This window comes from Euleptes europaea, chromosome 6 (assembly GCF_029931775.1).
Source record: "Euleptes europaea isolate rEulEur1 chromosome 6, rEulEur1.hap1, whole genome shotgun sequence".
Classification (NCBI taxonomy): domain Eukaryota; kingdom Metazoa; phylum Chordata; class Lepidosauria; order Squamata; family Sphaerodactylidae; genus Euleptes; species Euleptes europaea.
This window is the reverse complement of record NC_079317.1, coordinates 71,983,322-72,003,606: the sequence shown is the minus strand read 5'-3', so window position 1 is coordinate 72,003,606 and position 20,285 is coordinate 71,983,322. Positions and strand designations below refer to the sequence as shown.

The following is a 20,285-nucleotide window of genomic DNA, read 5'->3' as shown; positions in this document are numbered from 1 at the left end:
TAAGAATGGTATGACTTAAGCCATGAGGCTGCCTTACACTGAATCAAACCGTTGGTCCATCAAGGTCAGTAGAATCTACTCAGACTGGCAGCGGCCCTCCAGGGTCTCAGTCAGAGGTCTTTCACATCACCTACTACCTGATCTTTTTAACTGGAGATGCCAGGGATTGAACCTAGAACCTTCTGCATGCCAAGCAAATGAACACATGAAGCTGCCTTATACTGAATCAGATCCTTGGTCCATCAAAGTCAGTACTGTCTACTCAGACTGGCAGCAGCTCTCCAGGGTCTCAGGCAGAGGTCTTTCACAACACCTACTTGCCCAGTCCCTTTAACTGCAGATGCCAGGGATTGAACCTGGGACTTTCTACATGCTGTTCCACAGAGACACATTCTTTCCCCTAAAGTGAATGTACACTGCTCTGGACTTCTCTGAGGAAGAGTGGGATACAAATATGACAACAAATATCAATAATCCCAAAGGACTAGAACACTGTACTAGACACAGCTGAAGGATTTTGATTAAGCTTTAGGACTCCTTGAACTTTGTGACATCTCTGCAAATCTGCATACTGAAGACCTACCATTTAATTGTAGCAGATGGAGATGACTGCCATTTCTAGACCTGAGTGAAGACATCTAGTTAAGAAACAACTTCATTATGAACCACCAATTAAAAGAATTCCTGGGTTTGTTTTCTCTCAGATTATCTCTCAAGACTAACTCAATAACTGTGCTATTCTGCAACAAGAAAAAAGCCCATCTAATTCATTTTCTACACTCATTTTCAGTGTGCAAACGTAATTTACTCAATTGTTATTAAGAGCATTAAAAGGGATTAGTACAAATGGAAATCCGACCTTGTATGCTTTTCTGGGCAAAACAACAAAAAAGTGTCCACCTCTAGTTCCTAGTTTACTGGCCCAAACCAACTGCTTCTGAGTTTCCTTGGTAACTAAAACTTTTGAACCTTTTTCATTTTGCCAGCTGCTGTGGGCTCAAACCATTTGTACAGTGCCCCAAAATCCTTCCAAGTGTGATATTTTTAGGATGCCAGAGTAATATTTTTCACACAGTCACTGAAGAGTTCCTCAACGAGATCAGGGAGTATCAATTAACAGGCCTCAATTTAGCCGCCCAAACTTTGGCTGCTGTTCTGCAACAAATATCTAGGAGCAATTCAAGTTGTTGACTTTGCCCTTTAAGACTTTACGGGGCTGCAGTGTTCACATACACAACAGCACCTGTTGAGGGACAAACTAGAGGAAAGAATGGGAGATCAGTGTACAGAGCTAGCTTTCTGGTGTTTATAAAATCAAATAACAGCCATGGGGTCTCCCTAGTCAGTTTAGAAGCCATGGTGTGCAAAGAAGAGGAGTTTAATTTCTCTGTTGCGCTGTTATTAATCTTGCAAGGGACAGGAGTGACAAAATTAGGGTTGCCAGGTTCCCCACCACCACCACGGCCACTGGCAGGGGATGGGGCAGCAGGGCTACCAGATCCAGTCTGGGAAACTCCTGGAGATTTGGGGATGGAACCTGCGGAGAACAGGGACCTCAGTGAGGTGCAATTCCATAGAGTCCACCCTCCAAAGCACCCATTTTGTCCAGGGGAACTGAACCCATGAAGCTGCCTTCTACTGAATCAGACCTTTGGCCCATCAAAGTCCGTATTGCCTACTCAGCAGCAGCTCTTCAGGGTCTCAGGCAGGGGTCTTTCACATCAACTACCTGCCTAGTACCTTTGACTGGAGATGCCAGGGACTGAACCTGGGACCTTCTGCATGCCAAGCAGATGCTCTATCACTGAGCCACAGCCCCTCCCCAAATGATGTCTGTAGTCTGGAGATGAGCTGTAATTCTGGGGGACCCCCACCAGGAGACTGGCATCCCTAAAACACACAAAGTGACGGTGAATATCATGTTGTCCACTCCTTGGGTTAAAAGGGGGCTATTTTTATCAGATAAGTGTAGTGGTTAAGAGCGGTGGTTTGGAGCGGTGGAGTCTGATCTGGAGAACCAGGTTTGATTCCCCACTCCTGCACATGAGCGGCGGAGGCTAATCTTGCGAACTGGACTTGTTTCCCTACTCATACACGTGAAGCCAGCTGGGTGACCTTGGGCAAGTCACACTCTCTCAGCCTTACCCACCTCACAGGGTGTCTGTTGTGGGGAGGGGAAGGGAAGGTGATTGTAAGCTGGTAGAGAAAGTGGTAGAGAAAGTCGGCATATAATAACCAACTCCTCTTCCTCTTCCTCCTCCTCCTCTTCTTCAACAGTGGATTAAACCATCTCCTCTTGGCAGTGCAGTTCTACCCACACACAGCTTTAAAAAAAACAAAAAACAGCAGTTCAGTTTGAACCATTCATCATCTCAATTTCAATTGGAAAAAAAACTTTAAAAACGTTTTAGTTCCACAGAGGCCTCCTGGATATAAGGGGCTGGAGCCAGACTCACTTGGCAATTCCCACTGATTCCCCCTTCCTGGTGCACCACCTATTGTTCCACAGGGTGCCCATCTCCCCTAGAAACAGCACTGCACAGAGATCAGAGGGCTGCTCTGAGAGAGGAGAGGCAGGAAGTTCCATTCCATTGATGGAAAACTTAGTCTGGATGCAACCCAAGATTTGGGGAAATATGTTTGTGGATTTTCCAGCAGCATGTCTAGTTTGGCCCTCTGATAATAATAACACGTGTCTTCACCTAAGATGGTCCATTTGAAGGTTGGGCTCAGCTGCTCTGAGCCCGACCTTCGGGTTGGGGAGAGTGGGGTAGAAATGTAATAAGATAATTAAGGAAGGCGCTCAAAACACCTTCATTAAAAGACGTGAGAACTGCTGTGACTCCAATGGGCTGCCTTGGAAAGTCTGTTTGTCTCTGATTTTCTTCAACAAGACACTTGCCTTTTTTTTCTTTTTTCAAGCTATTGAGCTGACTGCAGGGTTTATTTATCATACTTCTAGGGGTTTTTTGCCATTGCTTCAGATGAAAATGTTTGTTTGATGTTTTAAGCTATTTTATTATGTACTTATGAAATGGATAGGCCACCTCTTCACCTGTTTAAGGCAACTAAGTTAAAAACAAACAGTGAAGCATAAACATACGGTAACAAAAAGCAATAAAATTGTTAACAGCCTTGTTATTAAGCATAAAGTTTTTTTTATATAGTATCCATTTAGAGACACAGTCTCTGCCCCACTGTCCAGTACCTTCTAATATGGAACAAGCTCAGTCAGCACAGAAAAACTCTGTATCTCTGGGAACCTTTCGTGATAGCATAGCTTATTTAATATATTGTGTGTCTAATGTAGCCATGTAGTCACTATGGAACAATGTACAGATAGTCCAATATAACCACCAGCCAATGTATACAGTAGTGGTCTCCATTCAAGTTCTTTGGGGGTACCTGGGACTGCTCATAACAGAACACTTGCATGGAGATGCCATTTAGCCACTCCTTCAACATGGGGGCTGATACATGACCACTGTGATTTGGTGTCACTGAGATCATACAAATCACATCAGCAATGGATATAGTCCCATGGTGCCAGTTTATGGAGACAGGATATTACATTAGCCAAACCGTTGACCTAACAAATGGTTTTAACAACATCATAAGAACATAAGAAAAGCCATGCTGGATCAGACCAAGGTCCATCAAGTCCAGCAGTCTCTCCATACAGTGGCCAACCAGGTGCCTCTAGGGAGCCCACAAACAAAACAACTGCAGCAACATTATCCTGCCTGTCTTCCACAGCACCTAATATAATAAGCATGCCCCTCTGATCCTGGAGAGAATAGGTATGCATCATGACTAGTATCCATTTTTACTAGCAGACATGAATAGTCCCCTCCTCCACGAACATGTCCACTTCCCTCTTAAAGCCTTCCAAGTTGGCAGCCATCACCACATCCTAGGGCAGGGAGTTCCATAACATAACCAGCTTTTGCTGTAGCCATTGAATAGGGTGAGGCTTTCAATTCCTTATCAACAAGGACCCAACTGGTTTTCCTTCTGGAACACAAAATTGTAATTGGACATGATGTCCTTGGAGTCAAGCAAACATGCAACTTCTTAACACATCAAAGTATATTAGGTTAAAAATGAATTCAACCACCTAACATGATAAACTAACATCCATAATTCCTCTACAGTGACTGGAAACATGAAACAATGGTTTCCTACAGATTTGTTTTCCCTTCGTTTAATTGTTTCCGAGCTAAATGTAATTGAAAACCATGTTTATCCTCACATTCTGCTAACCCACTATTTTTGACTGGCCACCGTCTCCTGGCCAGCTCCATCCTTCTGGTCAAAGGGTGGAATGTGAAGTCTGACCACAAGCCCTGCCCTTCCAGTGAAAAACAAAGAAATAAATAACTAGCCAACTAGGGTCACTTTAAGTTTCAGCCTGTTCAAAATTGAACAAATGAGTGAAGGCAGACGGAAGTTTCATTCAGTTACGAGCCTTTTTGTGTGATAAGGCCAAAGACAAAGAAAGGAGAGAGTACTGGGGGGGGGGGGGGTTCTGAAAAAGAAACAAGAATCTCATGCACAGGAACTTCTGCTTGCACATTATTTGAACAGATGCAGAGCTAAGTATGCTTTGTTGCTTTATTCTTAAATGTAGGAAAACCAAATGTAACAAAATGTATGTTCCGTTAAAGTCTGCCGACTTTGAGATTACATTTCCCTCTAGTGGGCAATTCTGGTGTGGAAGAAAGAAAATTATATTGAAAATGTACTATATTGTGTCTTCCATCTGAAATCATTTTCCCACAAATGGCAACAGCATATGTTGCTCTGATTTCTTTCTGGCATCTTGCTGGTACAGAAGGCAACTCCTCTTCCGATATTTTGTAAACCAGCCTTACCATCTTTTTGTGTATTTGAATGCAACTCAAACAGTGTTCAGGTTATTATTTCTGTGGAGCAAAGGGAAACAAGCTCTTCTTTACTAGAAATGTCAAAGTCATTCTGATATAGCATCAGTATCAGTAATATGAGAACTGCACAACCATTTTTTTTAGGTGGGGGAGGGTGCTTGGTCCGTGAAGTTATTTTAGAAATGGTTTAGCAGTAACTTGAAAAAACTTGGGTTTCTCTTTTCCTCTGAACTATTTGCATTGCTACAACACTCAAAGCAATGAGCTTGCTCCAACATGACGGAAAGCGGTTCAAACAAACAGCATATCCAGGGAAGATAAAATAGATGACCATCAAATTTTTATTAGTCATGTTGGAATAATGCTGCCTTATATGGTATATAACTACAGTTTTAAACTCTCTTCATCATTTACAGTTAAATCTTTTCTGTTACTCTGAGCCAAGCTGTTTGAATACTCTTTGAATACTCTTTTGAACTCATAAAACGACATTAATTTATTTTTAACATTGTTGAGGGCCCCTTGGAATAAATGCTAAAATGGTTACAAAGTTTACATTGCATTTGAATAGGTCTACAGTGAAGTTTAGTCTTTGCCAAGCAACATTTCTTAGCATTTATAAGTATGCTTTGGGGGTTCTGGCTCCTGAATAGCTCCTAGATTTTCAGGATGAACAGAAAAGGGGTTATGGAACTACAATGTCGGGTGCCAAGGATTTGTAATCTTTGCTTTTGATAATCTATAAAATGAAACATACATTAAAATAAAACAGGAGTCCAGTAGTACCTTAAAGATTAACAAACTTTATTCCAACTTACCCTTTTGTGAGTCACAGCACACTTGATTAAATAGGGTTACCAGCCCCCTGTTGGGTGTAAGGGATTCCCCACATATGAAACAGCGGCAGGATAATTTTTTAAAAAAAAAAGACTGTCCGGCCAAGGGCATGATGTCACTTCCGGGAAAATCCTACACATGACATCAGTCCTCTCTAGGAATTGCCGGAGAAAAATCATTGTTTTATTAGAATTTCTCGTGATTCCTACAGATGTGTGATGTCACTTCTGGGTTTTCCTGGAAGTGATGTCACGCAGTTGCTGATGGCTGCCCCCATGTCCCTGCCTGCCCCAGCCTCCTGCTGGTTGCAAGGCCATGCCTGATTACTATCAATGTGTCTGATGAAGTTGATTTGTGATTTATGAAATAAGTCATGGAATAAATTTTGTTAGTCTTTAAGGTGCCACTGTATTATATCCCTTTTCCTTATAATCCCTACAAGGTCACTCACACGTACTGTAGGATGGGTCAATGTGTTGATGAATATAATCCTAAATCGTCAGTACCATATATCTAATTCAGACTTGCGCCACAGAGGATGTGATCAATAGATCTGCAAAACGGAGATACTGCCATGGGGGGAGGGGAGGACTTGGAAGCCAAAACAGCTTTGGAAAACGTTCCCTGTGTCACGTGCCCTGATGGAGCAGGGCTCATTGGAGACATGCCTGGCTGCAACCACTGAAAACTCACTACCCACACAACTGCTCCTGGCCCAGCAGCAGCAACATTGCAGCTGAGCCTAGGGAGGCAACCACACAAATGAGCTTGGCCTGCTAGCAGAAACCACACAACTGGGCTCAGACCATCGGTAGCTATCATACAACGGGGCCTGGCTTGGTGGTGGCCACTGAACAACTTGGCCCAGCCCATCATCAGCAGACATTGTACAACTCATTTTGGTCTGGCGCTGGCAGCCACTGCGCAACTTGGCCGGGGCATTTCCCAGGGACAGGCTGGCAGGGGGAGGGAAGGAGAGAAAACTGAAGATGGGGAAGCATATAAAGGTAGGCTGGCTGGGGGTGAGAAGGAAAGAAGGAAGCAGGAAACTAGGAGAGGCTATGTGGGCTGCCAAGGAAGGGAAAGAGAAAATAGTGGGGGAGGGATACACAGGAGGAAATGAGATGCCACCTGCAAGTCCTTTGGGGGGCCCCCTGCAAGATAAAATCCTCAATATTGAATGCCAGGTAGGAAATATACAAGTTATGCTTTCCAGACAATATTGTCATGAGCAACAAGATCCGCCTTGCGGCATCCATCAACATAGGGACTAGCCACACATCAGTATCTTGCCCGTGTTCCTAACACTCAAGCAAATTCATTCTCTATCTTGCTTCACTAGCCCAGATGCATTCTTATCTTTAGCTGAACACACCTAGCTTATTCAAACTGAACTTGTGACCGAGTGCCAACACACATCTTCAAGGGTGGCTGTCGCCCAGTTTTCTATGACAAAAGAGAACCCCACAGCTTCAACAGTGAATGGGACAAAAACCAGAGCCAGTGTAAGAACTAGGTCATTCTCATTTGTGACCCTCCTGTGACACTAAGAATTTCTTTGTCTCTAACTGTATATTTAAAGGAGAAACTGATTTCTCATCACCCGATCTCTCATAATTTTGACTAATGAAAGGACAATGAAAACCAATTTGCCTGAAATGAATTGCACTTTGCTGCAAATTAAAGTTATACACGTGAAAATATTAAGAAGCCTTATTAAGGAGCTTCTCTTACCAGAATGCCATGCACGTTTCAATGTGCATTCAGATATGCACCTCTGACTGCATTTTTTACTCTCTTTTTTTGCCATTAAGTCACAGCTGATTTTTGGCGACCCTGTAGGGCAGAGGTCCCCAAACATTTTCAGCCTGCGGGCACATTTGGAATTCTTACACAAAACAGCTGCTGCAGGAGGTGGAGCTGGCCCCCAAATGGCTGCAGCCACTGCTTACCTTCAGTGACACAGGGAAGAGCTTTGTGCTTTTAGGGGCAGCTGCTGCCAAAGCAACATTTTTAAAAATCCCCATAGTCAATCAAATCTCTATCTGTAAGCAATGCTGATTCTATGACCTTAAGCAGACGATGAGAGGGAGGGCATCTTGGCCATTTTCTGGGCATGTAGTAGGGGTCACTGGGGGTTTGGGGGGGAGGTAGTTGTGAATTTCCTGCATTGTGCAAGGGGCTGGACTAGATGACCCTGGCAGTCCCTTCCAACTCTATGATTCTATTATTCCAATGGAGAATCAGAAGCCTCGCTGGGCAAAAAGCCCCATCTGGTCCCGCCCAGTTCCTGAAAACACTTGGCAGGTGCCTGGAAAGGTGCCAGCAGACACTATAGTACCCACGGCCACCACGTTGGGGACCCCTGAAGTGGGGTTTTCAAAGCCAGAGATATTCAGAGGTGGTCTGCCATTTCCTACCTCTGCAACCCTGGACTTCCTTGATGGTCTCCCAACCAAATATTAACCAGGGCTGACTTTGCTTAGCTTCTGAGATCTGACGAGATCAGGCTACCCTGGGCTATCGAGGTTGCTCACATAGCTGCATGTCAACAGCTTGTTTTATGACCAGATAGAGCTGGTTTCAAATACTCTTTACTGAAAAGACTGAGACTAGGATCTTGTTTATATTCTCTCTCAAGGGTGCTCGTTGTGTTGATTGTGGGTATCCATGGAAAGACAGCTCCCTTGGGTGAGCCTGTCTGCTTCAGAACAAGCACCTGTGGCAGAGGCAGACAAGGTCACAGATATTTTCAGATTTTTTTCCTACTTCTTCTGTCCTGCTCTCTCTGACAAGCCAGGAGGCAGTTGATTCCTTGTAACATCCAGATACCATAGCTGCCACATGCCAGAACTTTGCTTGGACAAACCTGGAAGTAAGGCTGCACAAAACTTCCCATGACCCAACACAGATCAGGGAAGGATCAGGGAATACGAGCCTGTAACGGTTTGTTTTGGCCAGTGGACTCATTTTGGCTATAATAAATATTTTGGCTCCCCTTTCTCTTTGGTTGCCAGGAAAAACACAGATACTTGCCATGCTGAAAATGACTGGAACACATGCCAGCTAACAAAAGGGCATTCATACTGTAAACAGATTTTCAAGCCTTTTTTTAGGCTCTGTACACTAAGACATGGCAAAGAATTAGTAAACATTTGTCCTCCTGCTAACTTCAAGCTATGCTCATTCTAGTACTTCTTAGTTTTTAAGTGCCCTTGTCACAATGATGGAAACCATGATCAAAACCCGCTTGCTAAATACTGTGTTGTGTCGATTAAAGCTTGAAGTAGGATAAAAATTAAAGACACAGGTAATGATGACCTTGGACTACTAAAGCCTAATAGCGGATGATCCTGATGACTATTTTATGTGTAAGAAAGAGTTTATGGTTAAACTACCATGCTGTAATCTGCTCTATTTGATAGGTTTTTATATTTAATTTTATATGATATTATGTTGTGCATTGGTTATTACATATAGTATGTATTTATTGGTCTTTGACCGCAAATAAATTCATTCATTCATTCAAACCGTTTAATTAATGCTGGAAGAAACTGTGGCTCTTCTTTACTCCTTGTTTTAAATGTATGTAAAATGCATCTGCACAGTCTCCTAGGCTAGGGAGTAATTCTTTCTTTCTGCCTGATCCATCTGAGATTGTTGCTCTTCCCTTTCCTCATGAGCTTCTTTGCAAAGCACAGACAAATATTTTCCCAGCAAAGAGAGTACATGGGAATCAAGCAAAGGAAAAATCTGGCATGGTAGCCCCTTCAATAGGCCATGGGTGCTAAAACATTTATTTAAAGCAATGAAGTGCCACTTCAGTGTTCAATGGGATGCTAATCATTTCTTTCCCCAGAATGTCCTGCTTAGTGCTGCACTACATTTAATGCAGCTTTTCAGTATGCCCACGTGCTGAACACTGTAATGTTTGAAGGGAGACGCATCTGTGAACATGCAGTAGAAAGAAGAGAGGTCCTGTGGAACTCCATATTCCATTAGTTCTTGTGGGTTATCCGGGCTGTGTAACCGTGGTCTTGGTATTTTCTTTCCTGACGTTTCACCAGCAGCTGTGGCAGGCATCTTCAGAGGAGTAACACTGAAGGACAGTGTCTCTCAGTGTCAAGTGCGTAGGAAGAGTAATATATAGTCAGAAAGGGGTTGGGTTGAGCTGAATCATTGTCCTGCAAAAAGTATCAAAGGTAATGTGCTAATCATTGTCCTGTAAGTATCAAGATAATGTGCTAATGAGGGTGTGGTATGTTAATATGGAACCATTGTATCCTGAAGTGATCTGTTAATGTGTGAAGTGATCTGTTAATGTGTGAAATCCAAAATGTGTGGATTTCACACGTTAACAGATCACTTCAGGATACAATGGTTCCATATTAACATACCACACCCTCATTAGGACATTATCTTGATACTTACAGGACAATGATTAGCACATTACCTTTGATACTTTTTGCAGGACAATGATTCAGCTCAACCCAACCCCTTTCTGACTATATATTACTCTTCCTACGCACTTGACACTGAGAGACACTGTCCTTCAGTGTTACTCCTCTGAAGATGCCTGCCACAGCTGCTGGCGAAACATCAGGAAAGAAAATACCAAGACCACGGTTACACAGCCCGGATAACCCACAAGAACCAATGAACTCTGACCGTGAAAGCCTTCGTCCATATTCCATATTTTTCCTTCTGCACCCAGAGATGCCATAGTCTCGTAATTTTCCTCCATTAACTTCCCAGAAGAGTTTTCTTTGGCCTGGATCCAGGAGAGCCCAGTCGTACAGCATCTGTTTGGCGTGTAGAAGGTCCCAGGTTCAATCCCTGGCATCTCCAGTTAAAGGGACTAGGCAAGTAGGTGATGTGAATAGACCTCTGCCTGAGACCCTGGAGAGCCGCTGCCGGTCAGAGTAGGCAGTACTGTGATGGACCAAGGGTCTGATTCAGTATAAGGCAGCTTCATATATTCATATGCTCTCCTCCGTGAAGAACATGGCTATCTCCCCAAAGGACACTGGGGATCTCTTTTCCTCAGACGTGCATAAGCCAAATCCCTCCAGCCGTGGGGAACAAGAAAGAAGAGAGGCCACATGGAACACAGTCCCCAAATTTTCTTGGGGAAATCACTATCTAGGGCATAAGAACTGCTTTGCCATATTAGAACAAATGCCTAGCATTTTGCCTCCAAGAGTGACCAGCCAGATGTTTTGGGGTGTTCACAAAGACAGCACGATGGCAATAGCTTACTCTCGCTATTAAAACTTAGCATTTGATACCTAGAAACATGGTGTTCCTGTACACAGAGGTCCACTATTAACTGCAGTTCCCAAGTAAATGTCCCCTGTGTGTTTACTGCTATCCCTTCTCCCAAGCACTACGCATGACGAGCTACACTGCACATGTTATTTCTCACATAGTGTAAAACATGCTTAGAACACATCTAATTATATGGATAACTAGAACCTAAACCATTTCCCAGTGAGAAATACAGCATTCCCATTTTCTCTTGCGGAATTATGGACATCCAAAAGACATGACACATGAAACTGATATTACAGAAACATCTGTTTACACTGTAGACACCAGTCTAGGAGCATTAGGTGGCTGCACTGCAGCAGAGTAACACCCTTACCCCAGAGACAGAAAGGTTTATGTCCCACAACACATTTGGAAGATTATGCAATACTGGGAGATTATCCAATACTCTCATTTCAATACAGTACTGGAACACTGACTTCCTTTGGAACAAACACTGATGCTCTGATTAATACTCTGATTGTTTATATAATGGTTCTAAAGTCCAAAACCAACACTGCGATTTTCTGTATTCCTCTACAATTATCTTGATTCAAATGCTTCTAAGCAAGTATGGTGTTTTGTTTGTCCCTAAACACCAACAAACACAAATTCAATCATTAATCTGACAATCAAAGAGGCTTGCCAGTGAACTTGAGTAACACAGAATCTGTAATTTTATGAGATATTAACTGGAGAGAGTCCAGGATGGAGACTCAGTGCTTGACTAGATGGGCCTTGGCAATTCATATGTTCAGTATATTAATATTTCCCAGTGTTTTGTTAATGTTTAAGCGTCTCAAACCTTTTCCGAGGCGCTGCAGCATAACTGTCAAGCTGAAAGTTACACTTTTATTGAACGCCGATTCTCATTTGCAAAACAACCTAGGCAATAAAATAGTATATTATTATTTCACCTAAGCAAGGTCTAGTGTACAAAATTGTATGGCTAATAATTGAGTGCCCAATGAGCATACTTTATAGGCATCTTGGAAAAGAATGCTTGGTAAAACTACAATTACTGTATTTCCACAATGTGGTTTTATTTTTGTTCACTGCAATCCATGGCATACTGTTCACACTAAATAAAAGGAAAACAGCAGGAGCTGCACTTCGATAACAGAAATAAAATTACTGCAACATGGGATTTTATGGTCATAATTCCATTCTGGACCGGCTTGTTGCTAGGGAAACGGTAGTTAATGAATATAAACACAGATGCTGAAATCTTCAGCCTTTTCTCTTCTTTTGATTGTGCCAAGTGAGATCAATTGAGACTGTTACCGTGTCATTTTGATTTTGCCAAAGAAAACCTGTATTTCCCTCTAAAATAAAATTTTTTCTGATGAAATCACCCACCACTAGATGGAGCTATAAACAAACGCACAACCTCCACAAATTACACAACCAAGGTTACCACCTGTGAAGCTGCCCAGACATAGGACTAAAGCATCATATGCACACTGGCGACAGTTTTCCCTAAGTCATTCAGGACTAGTTAGATAAAGTATTAAAGTTCAAAAGTTCAGATAATTATGCTGGGGACTTGAATTTCTAATCCTTGCAATTTCAGCTCCAACCCCTCCCTCCCTCCGAGCCCTCTCCTGTGTGAATCAGGCCCATGAATCTTAATTTTACATCATTTTCTGTTTGCTTGCAACAAGTATTTCCCATAAAACGAAAGCATTTTTCAATGTTATTTGTCAATCAATCAGCACAATGTTATTCGTATATTATAGATATAAATAATATACCACATGTATGCCATATGAATTTCATATAAAAGATTACATTAGGATTTCTAAAGTCAAATTTGAGTGTGGTCCCAATCTCTCCTGTGCCTATCCACATATTTGTTATGCAAATAAATGGAGTGTGAGTGTGTGCGCACATAAATACTTGATTGAGGCTATCCCCTTTGATCAAAAGATCCAAAACCTTTTTTTAAAAAAAAAACTCGCTCGGAAAAAAAATGTCCCAAGTGCAGTTTCAACTGAAGGTCACTTGTCTTGTAAATATTAGCACAAGAAACATTGCAAAACAAAGTCTTATACTGTATTTGTGGAAACATGGGGCAGACTATGTGTTTGCTATAGTACTGAGTGCTGAAGAGTTATTTTCATAATAATGTCCTAAGGTTTTCTTAAAATAGCCTACCAGACAATGGCTTGGATCCTGAGCTCCTTTTTTGCTCCCAGAAGGAAGAGGGCATTTTTTGCAGATTACCCCATCTCATTTTGACCTAGGGTTGCCAGGTCCCTCTTCGCCACCGGCAGGAGATTTTTGGGGCGGAGCCTGAGGAGGGCAGGGTTTGCAGAGGGAAGGGACTTCAATGCCATAGAGTCCAATTGCCAAAGCGGCCATTTTTCCAGGTGAACTCTATTCACTGGGAATCTCTATTGGCTGGGAATCAGTTGCAATAGCAGGAGATCTCCAGCTAGTACCTAGAGGTTGGCAACCCTATTTTGACCTCAATGTTCCTAGGGTCCAGTGACCCATAGGGATGCCATATTAGAGGGCAAAAATCCCTACAATGGGAGGGCGTAGGAGACAAAATCACAGTATGTGCCGTGGAGTTCAGCTTGGGGTACATAGGAACCAAGCCAATACCCTTTTGAGCAAGGGGAGAGAGCTAAAATTAACAGTCACAAATTCTTAGTCCCAAACAAGAATATCTAGCCAAGAAAGTATAAATTACTAAGATCGTTTTCCTGGAGAGGCACTGAGGGAAAACAGAATCCTTCAAAACAGAACTGTGGCTAGGAATGCACAGAATGTGGATATCCTCTGTCTTGCGTTATCATTTACTAGAGCTGATCTGGAACATGCCAAAATGTCGTGGGCCCTAGCTTCTGTTTAAATTATTGTGCTTCAACTAGCTCACAAATGTCTGGCTTGAACTTCTGCTTGTGGACAGTGCGGTTCACATTAATCCCTTATTCCGGGACATCAAAAGACTGAACTGAGGATTCTGCAAACGCCAGAAGGGCCTTTGCCAGAAAACTAAAAAAAGCTTACCTGCATTCAATTTATATGCATTTGAGACTGACAGATTTAACAGTTTAGGACAGCATATTCATTACAAGGCAGAAGTCACTTCCGTATATGAATGAGGCAACATGCAAATTCAGCATATGGGATGTGCTTCATAAAGTGGATCCGGCCGATTGCTAGATGTGGTGCCAGAAAGGAATTTTATCCCAGTTGAGACTGATGAGGGACCAGGATGTATTTCTGCATTCTTTGTAGTTTGGCTCACTAATTTAAACAAAATGAACTGTAACATTTAGCTATTCTTTAAAATTGTCAGATATACACGTATCTAAAATGAAGCAGCTCACTTGCACTTGCTTGTTGATTGAGACAAATTCATCCAGTTTTTGTAGAGAAAAAGATCATGGTAACATCGATATGATTCACCCCATGGAGGTTTTTTTTAAAAGAAATTAGTTGGTATACTGCTCTCTTGTAAGTTAAATTTCTTCCCATAAAGGTCTATTTGTGTGTAAATAAACAAACGCATTTTGTTTCTGCATCTGTATCATAGCAAAATCTGTCTACGTCTATTTCACAGCTGCTTCAGTCTCTAGTGCAGTGTTCAGAAGAAGAACAGGATGAAGACAGACCTTGTAAAAAGCTGCCATTGAAGACTCAAAGCTGCCACTTTCCAATCAGTAGCTGTCTCTTATAGATATCTTGTCACAGTACTGATTCAATAATTTTGACAAAACCTTTCAGTGTTAGTTTTTCTAATTATATTCAGAAACTTTACAACACAAACTATATGTTCTGTAGGAAAACTCCTCCCAGACAGGTGTAATTTGCATTATTAAACTGGAATGGATTTTAAACATGATCTGACAAAACTGTTTCTGCACCAAGAGTTGAAATGTGCACCCCCTTGTGGGTAGAAAGAACAATGCAGCAATTCCTAGAGCAGGTAACCCCAACTCTATCCTAATTGGAATGTGTTTGATCTTAACTCCCCAAATTTCATTCCAAATGTTAGCAGAACATTCGAGAGTGTAATCCACACAGTACAGAAAGTACACAGAAACTTTAAAAGGGAATCCTTTCAAAATTAGCTCTCTGCATGCTGAAAAACCAAATTAATTTTTAAAACTATTTTTCAGCCAGTGTAGGATTAATTTTGAAGGCCTTTCTTTCTTTCTTTCTTTCTTTCTTTCTTTCTTTCTTTCTTTCTTTCTTTCTTTCTTTCTTTCTTTCTTTCTTTCTTTCTTTCTTTCTTTCTTCTCCTTTCCGTTCCTTTCCTTTCCTTTCCAGAGCAACATAATCATTCTCTTGTGTCTCACAGGGAAAAAAGGGAGGAGAGGAAGTCCTTTCAAGCTTGCCCTCCATGTGTCAAAAATTAAAGTAAAAAATTCAAAAAAAAGGAAAATGCTTTCAGAACACAAAGAACTAGTTTTGAAGAGGTTGTTACCTTTTGTTGTTTTCATACACACACATGCATGAATCTCAGGATTGCTAGAAGTGCTCATCTACAGGACATTTTAAGAAAACCAAAAAACCCTTCCCCCGATGTTTTGCCATCTCCACAAACACTGGAGAAAACCCTCGCCAAAGTACAAAGTACAAAAAGATGTCTGGTGAAGTGGAACGGCACAGTGACTCAGTCTTTAGATCTGCATACTGGTGCATGTGAAAGAGGCTGAATTAAGCAGGATACAAACCATCATAGATCTTGACTGGAGCACAAAGAAGAGAAGCAGGAAAACTTACTCCACTGAAAATAGAACCTCATTGTAATTATAAATCAGCACTAGTATGCTGCTTAAATGTTGCCACATCCCCAGATATTGGGTGGGGATGGAGCAAATTGTGTGCCACAGTGCTTCCCATAAGATCCAATGCACAGGAAAACCCGCCCTAACTTGAGAAAGTGGGGAAACAGTTCTTTAAAGCTGCACATGAAATACTTCCTCTGAACGATATCTCTGTCAGCCACTGGTGTTCCTAGTAGAAGATGATTATCAACCCTATTTGTATTAGAGGCTCATGGCAGAAATAAAAACCATCATGAAAATGACTGGCTATATTACCTAGCACCATAAATAAAGATTACAGCAAGCTACGTTAACCAGTGAGTTAGCTTGGCTCACTAGAACACAACAATGTGCATTTTTACTTGCTACATGATCTTTATAACCACCCAAGGCTCTTTCCGTTCTCTTCCTCTGGAGGAAAGAGCTTGGAACCTGGATTATATCATCAGCTGTGAGACAGTAGAAGAGACTGCTGAACATATGCATTGCAAACATCATCCATTGTATCTTCATAAGTTTTTTTATTTGTTGTAAGTGGGACTGGGAGACAATCTGGGCTGGGAAATGGGATACAAATGTACCAATAAATCTAAATGGTATATCTTGAATGTACTTACCCACTTGTTATGTCATCAGTCCTTATGTTCTTGCCCAGAACATCTCCATCGCTCATATAGCCTGTAGCATCCATGGTGATGCCTTCTAAGTCCATTTCATCCCCTCCTTTGTCTGAGATGTCCACATGACAAACATTACTACCCCGCGATGCCAGCTGTCTTCTCAAAGGAGCTGAGTACATGTATCGTCCTGATTCTGTATTGATGAACCGGCTGGCATTGGCTCTTGGGGGATATCCATTACCCACTGATGGAGCATCACCTGCTTGAAGGCGGGGACTGGACTGCCCAAGTCTCCAAGATAAGGGCGTCGGCCTTCCGGTCAAGCTGAGGATACTGCGGCCACTTATTTCAGTGGTGACGTTGGTGTCAAAGGTAGTCTCCAAGGTGCTAGAGAGAATGAAAGTGAACGTCATAATACACATTAATAATGCAGCAGATTTCAGACAAAAAATGTTAAAATAAAATACTTCATGTGTGTGTAAAGTGCGGTCAAGTCGCAGCCGACTTATGGTGACCCCTTTTGGGGTTTTCATGGCAAGAGACTAACAGAGGTGATTTTCCAGTGCCTTCAGCCCAGGCTAGCCTGATCTTGTCAGATCTCAGAAGCTAAGCAGGGTCAGCCCTGGTTAGTATTTGGATGGGAGACCACCAAGGAAGTCCAGGGTTGCTGTGCAGAGGAAGGCACTGGCAAACCACCTTTGTTAGTCTCTTGCCACGAAAACCCCAAAAAGGGGTCGCCATAAGTCGGCTGTGACTTGACTGCACAAAATACTTCATACTTTAAAGTAAATATGAGGGGATTTTTTCCCTAGTGTTGCAAATTTGTGGAGTGGACAAAGAAGAAATCTGAAGATACTTACAACAGTTTCAGGCTGGGGCATCTTGGGCATTACTTCCATAGAGGCCTCTTTGTAAAGTCAGTATGTCACTATACATAACCACGTACATTCCCCCCCTCAAAAAGGTCATAGAATTGGAATGAGCCATACAGGCCATCTAGTCCAATCCCCTGCTCAATACAGGATCAGTCCAGAGCATCCCTGACAAGTGTTCGATTATCCGCTGATTGAAGACTGCCAGAGAGGGGGATTCAATGAAAATTGAATTGCCAGAGAGGGGGAATTCAATGAAAATTGAATTCGCCACATAGACCCGGAAGTGGTGAATTTATTTGGGGTCTGATTCTGACAGGCACCCAGACATTTTATAGCTATGCCAGGTTACCTTCTTGATGTGATCACCTACTTTCCACAAAACAACTTGATATACATTTAAAATGACAAGCTCATTAAATGCTAAAATGTAACAAATGGGCTTTGTGTGTGTGTGTGTGTGTGTGTGTGTTTATGTCCCAGGAATTTTCCTAACAGCTGCTTTTCTTTCAAAATTCATACCTCTGTATATTACTAATAAAATTATAAGACTGTTCAAAGAGTAGGTAGGAATTCAAGTTATGTGCCTTATCAAACAGGTCAAATACAGTTCAGTTGGTTGTTTAAACACAGCATTATAGATTTGTTTGAAACGCACTGAAGCCTCTCATGAGGAAACCTAAGCAGCATTTTCAGGGGGAACCTCTGCACATTTTAATTCAAGCACCACCTAAAGCGTTTAACAAGCCCTGCTCTGGGTCTAGCCTTCAACAGAGTTTTCTCTCTCTGGATCTTTCCACTACTAAAATTATTCTTCATCAATCCTGGCAATATTTGTTCAGAATCTGGCCTGTCAGTTAGAAAAACAAAAAAGAATAAAGCACAATATACACTTAGTCAACTTAATGTCCATCATATCACTCTTAATCATTTCTCAGAAGCAAACAGAGTCAGAGTCAAGGACGGGGAACAGGGCAGCGCAAAGTTCCACCCCTGTCTGAATAAAGAAGCAATTCATGCCGCTACCTGTGAGAGACCTGGGTTCCCCGTAAGCTAGACATGGTTTCCTCTAGGTTTTGCCGGAGATCAGCTATATTCTTGACAGTTCGCAGCCGGCGGGTTTCTGGATCTTCCCCTATGGAAGAATATAAGTTTAGACAAAAACATAATGATACGTTAATACCAACCAAAAGAGTTGTACAGCCATCCCTCATTGTGGTTCCAAGTCAAATTCAATTTCCTGCTTTTACATTAATACCCTCTCATGCTGGATTCAGTTTATTACTAGACGTTGCCTAGTGTAGCTTTGTCTACAGTGAGGCACAGTATTACAGTATTAACTGTGCTGCCATGAGCTTCCTTTTTACTAACCTTTAGGTAGTAAAATATTATTCTCATTCATGATTTATGTTTTTTTTTGTTTCCTGGTCATATTATTAGCACGGAATGGAGAATGTTAGGGCCAAGCTCGATTCGATAAGATCGGCAAGTCTGGATTTGGTGTTTACTCCTACCTCTTGCTCGTTTTGAACAGCTGAATTTCATTGCTCCCTGAAGAAGAGACTTCCCATGAAACCAAATCATTTTTATTGACAGCTTGATGACAAAAACATACTTGCAGGCATAAGCGAGCTTTCAATAGTCTTAATGGATTTTAATTTCTTTTTAAAAATGACCGTTAAGGAAGAAGTAAACCAAAAAAAAAGGGATTTGTGTTTTCAGGTAGTACACAATATAAAAATCATGAACATACTTGCAAACTAAGAAGGCAATATAGTGCTAGACTCAACACTGAATCTGCAACATGAGACTTGCGGTGCCATCCTAAGCAGAGTTATACCCTTCTATCCCAACTGCACTCAATAGATAAAATCAGCAGGAGCCCGATAGGCTCAGAACTGCTGCATGGGGGTGGGAGGGGGTCTTCCCCCCCTCACATGAACTTCCCCAGCCAAACTAGCCTGGGGGAGGAGTAATTTTCCCCAGTGTGGTGGTTAAGAGCGGTGGACTCTAATCTGGAGAACCGGTTTGATTCCCCACTCCTCCACATGAAGCCTGCTGGGTGACCTTGAGCCAGTCACAGTTCTCTCAGAACTCTCTCAGCCCCACCTACCTCACAAGGTGCCCGTTGTGGGGAGAGGAAGGGAAAGTGATTGTAAGCCTCTTTGAGACTCCTTAAGGTAGAAAAAAAACCCTACTCTTCTTCTTCATTTTGGAACTGCACATGCATGGTACTGCTTGGGTTATGGTAGCATTAACAAACTTGCTTGGCAATCCAAGTAAAGTAGTTCTGAGTCTTGTCAAAACTATGGATATGCTAACTAGGCACCAAAAAGAAAGGGGTATCAGTTTGCCTTGGCATTACTTATGTCACATCAGTTGCCATGCAGGCCGCAGGAGAAAAAACAAACAAATCAACCCTCTAGATAACAAGAGCCTTAAATGAGGACTAGAGGTTTCAGTGATCCAGCCTAAAAAGATACACCCCAGTCTCTGAAAATTCGAGCTCAAAATATCTTTCTCTTTAAAGAAACACAGGTCTCCTCATTCTTGAAAAACGTGTAACTGTTCCCTCACTTTTATAATGAAAATTGTTGACAAAGAATCTTACTGGACAGTGGCTTATGCTCTCGCCACATTTTGGGTTTTGTATCCACACATATGTTGCATAATATTTGAGCTTTATATTAAATCTCTCAATTTTTATAACAAATATACAATTCTTCCAAATTGAGAAAAGTTAAATGGTCACAAATCATATAATAATCACAGGTTAAAAGTGAAAAATCATTTCAGGGGTCCATTGACATAGGTAGGTTGGAGTCTCTAATATGTAATGTCATCCGGTCTGATAAAGCTATCGCAGGATTAGGTGCTAGAACTCATTCTACAGTAGTTTAACTGAGGATATCATTGGAAGGAGAACTGGGGGTACAACATGTCCTGGTCCCAGTTTCCCCAAGAAGCCAGGCATTCTAC

The 20,285-nt window shown here is 41.9% G+C and overlaps 1 protein-coding gene across 2 annotated transcripts in view; it reads right to left on the bottom strand.

Annotated features, from left to right (window-relative positions):
* The window catches only part of NAV2 (neuron navigator 2), a 310,894-nt gene that overhangs the window by 119,299 nt on the left and 171,310 nt on the right, over positions 1–20,285 (bottom strand). For both annotated transcript variants that reach the window (XM_056852251.1, XM_056852253.1), the window contains 2 exons: positions 18,333–18,441; positions 16,432–16,821 (listed from right to left, as the gene is read on the bottom strand). In XM_056852251.1, the coding sequence (XP_056708229.1) occupies positions 16,432–16,821; positions 18,333–18,441 (499 nt within the window). The remainder of the gene's footprint in view (positions 1–16,431; positions 16,822–18,332; positions 18,442–20,285) is intronic.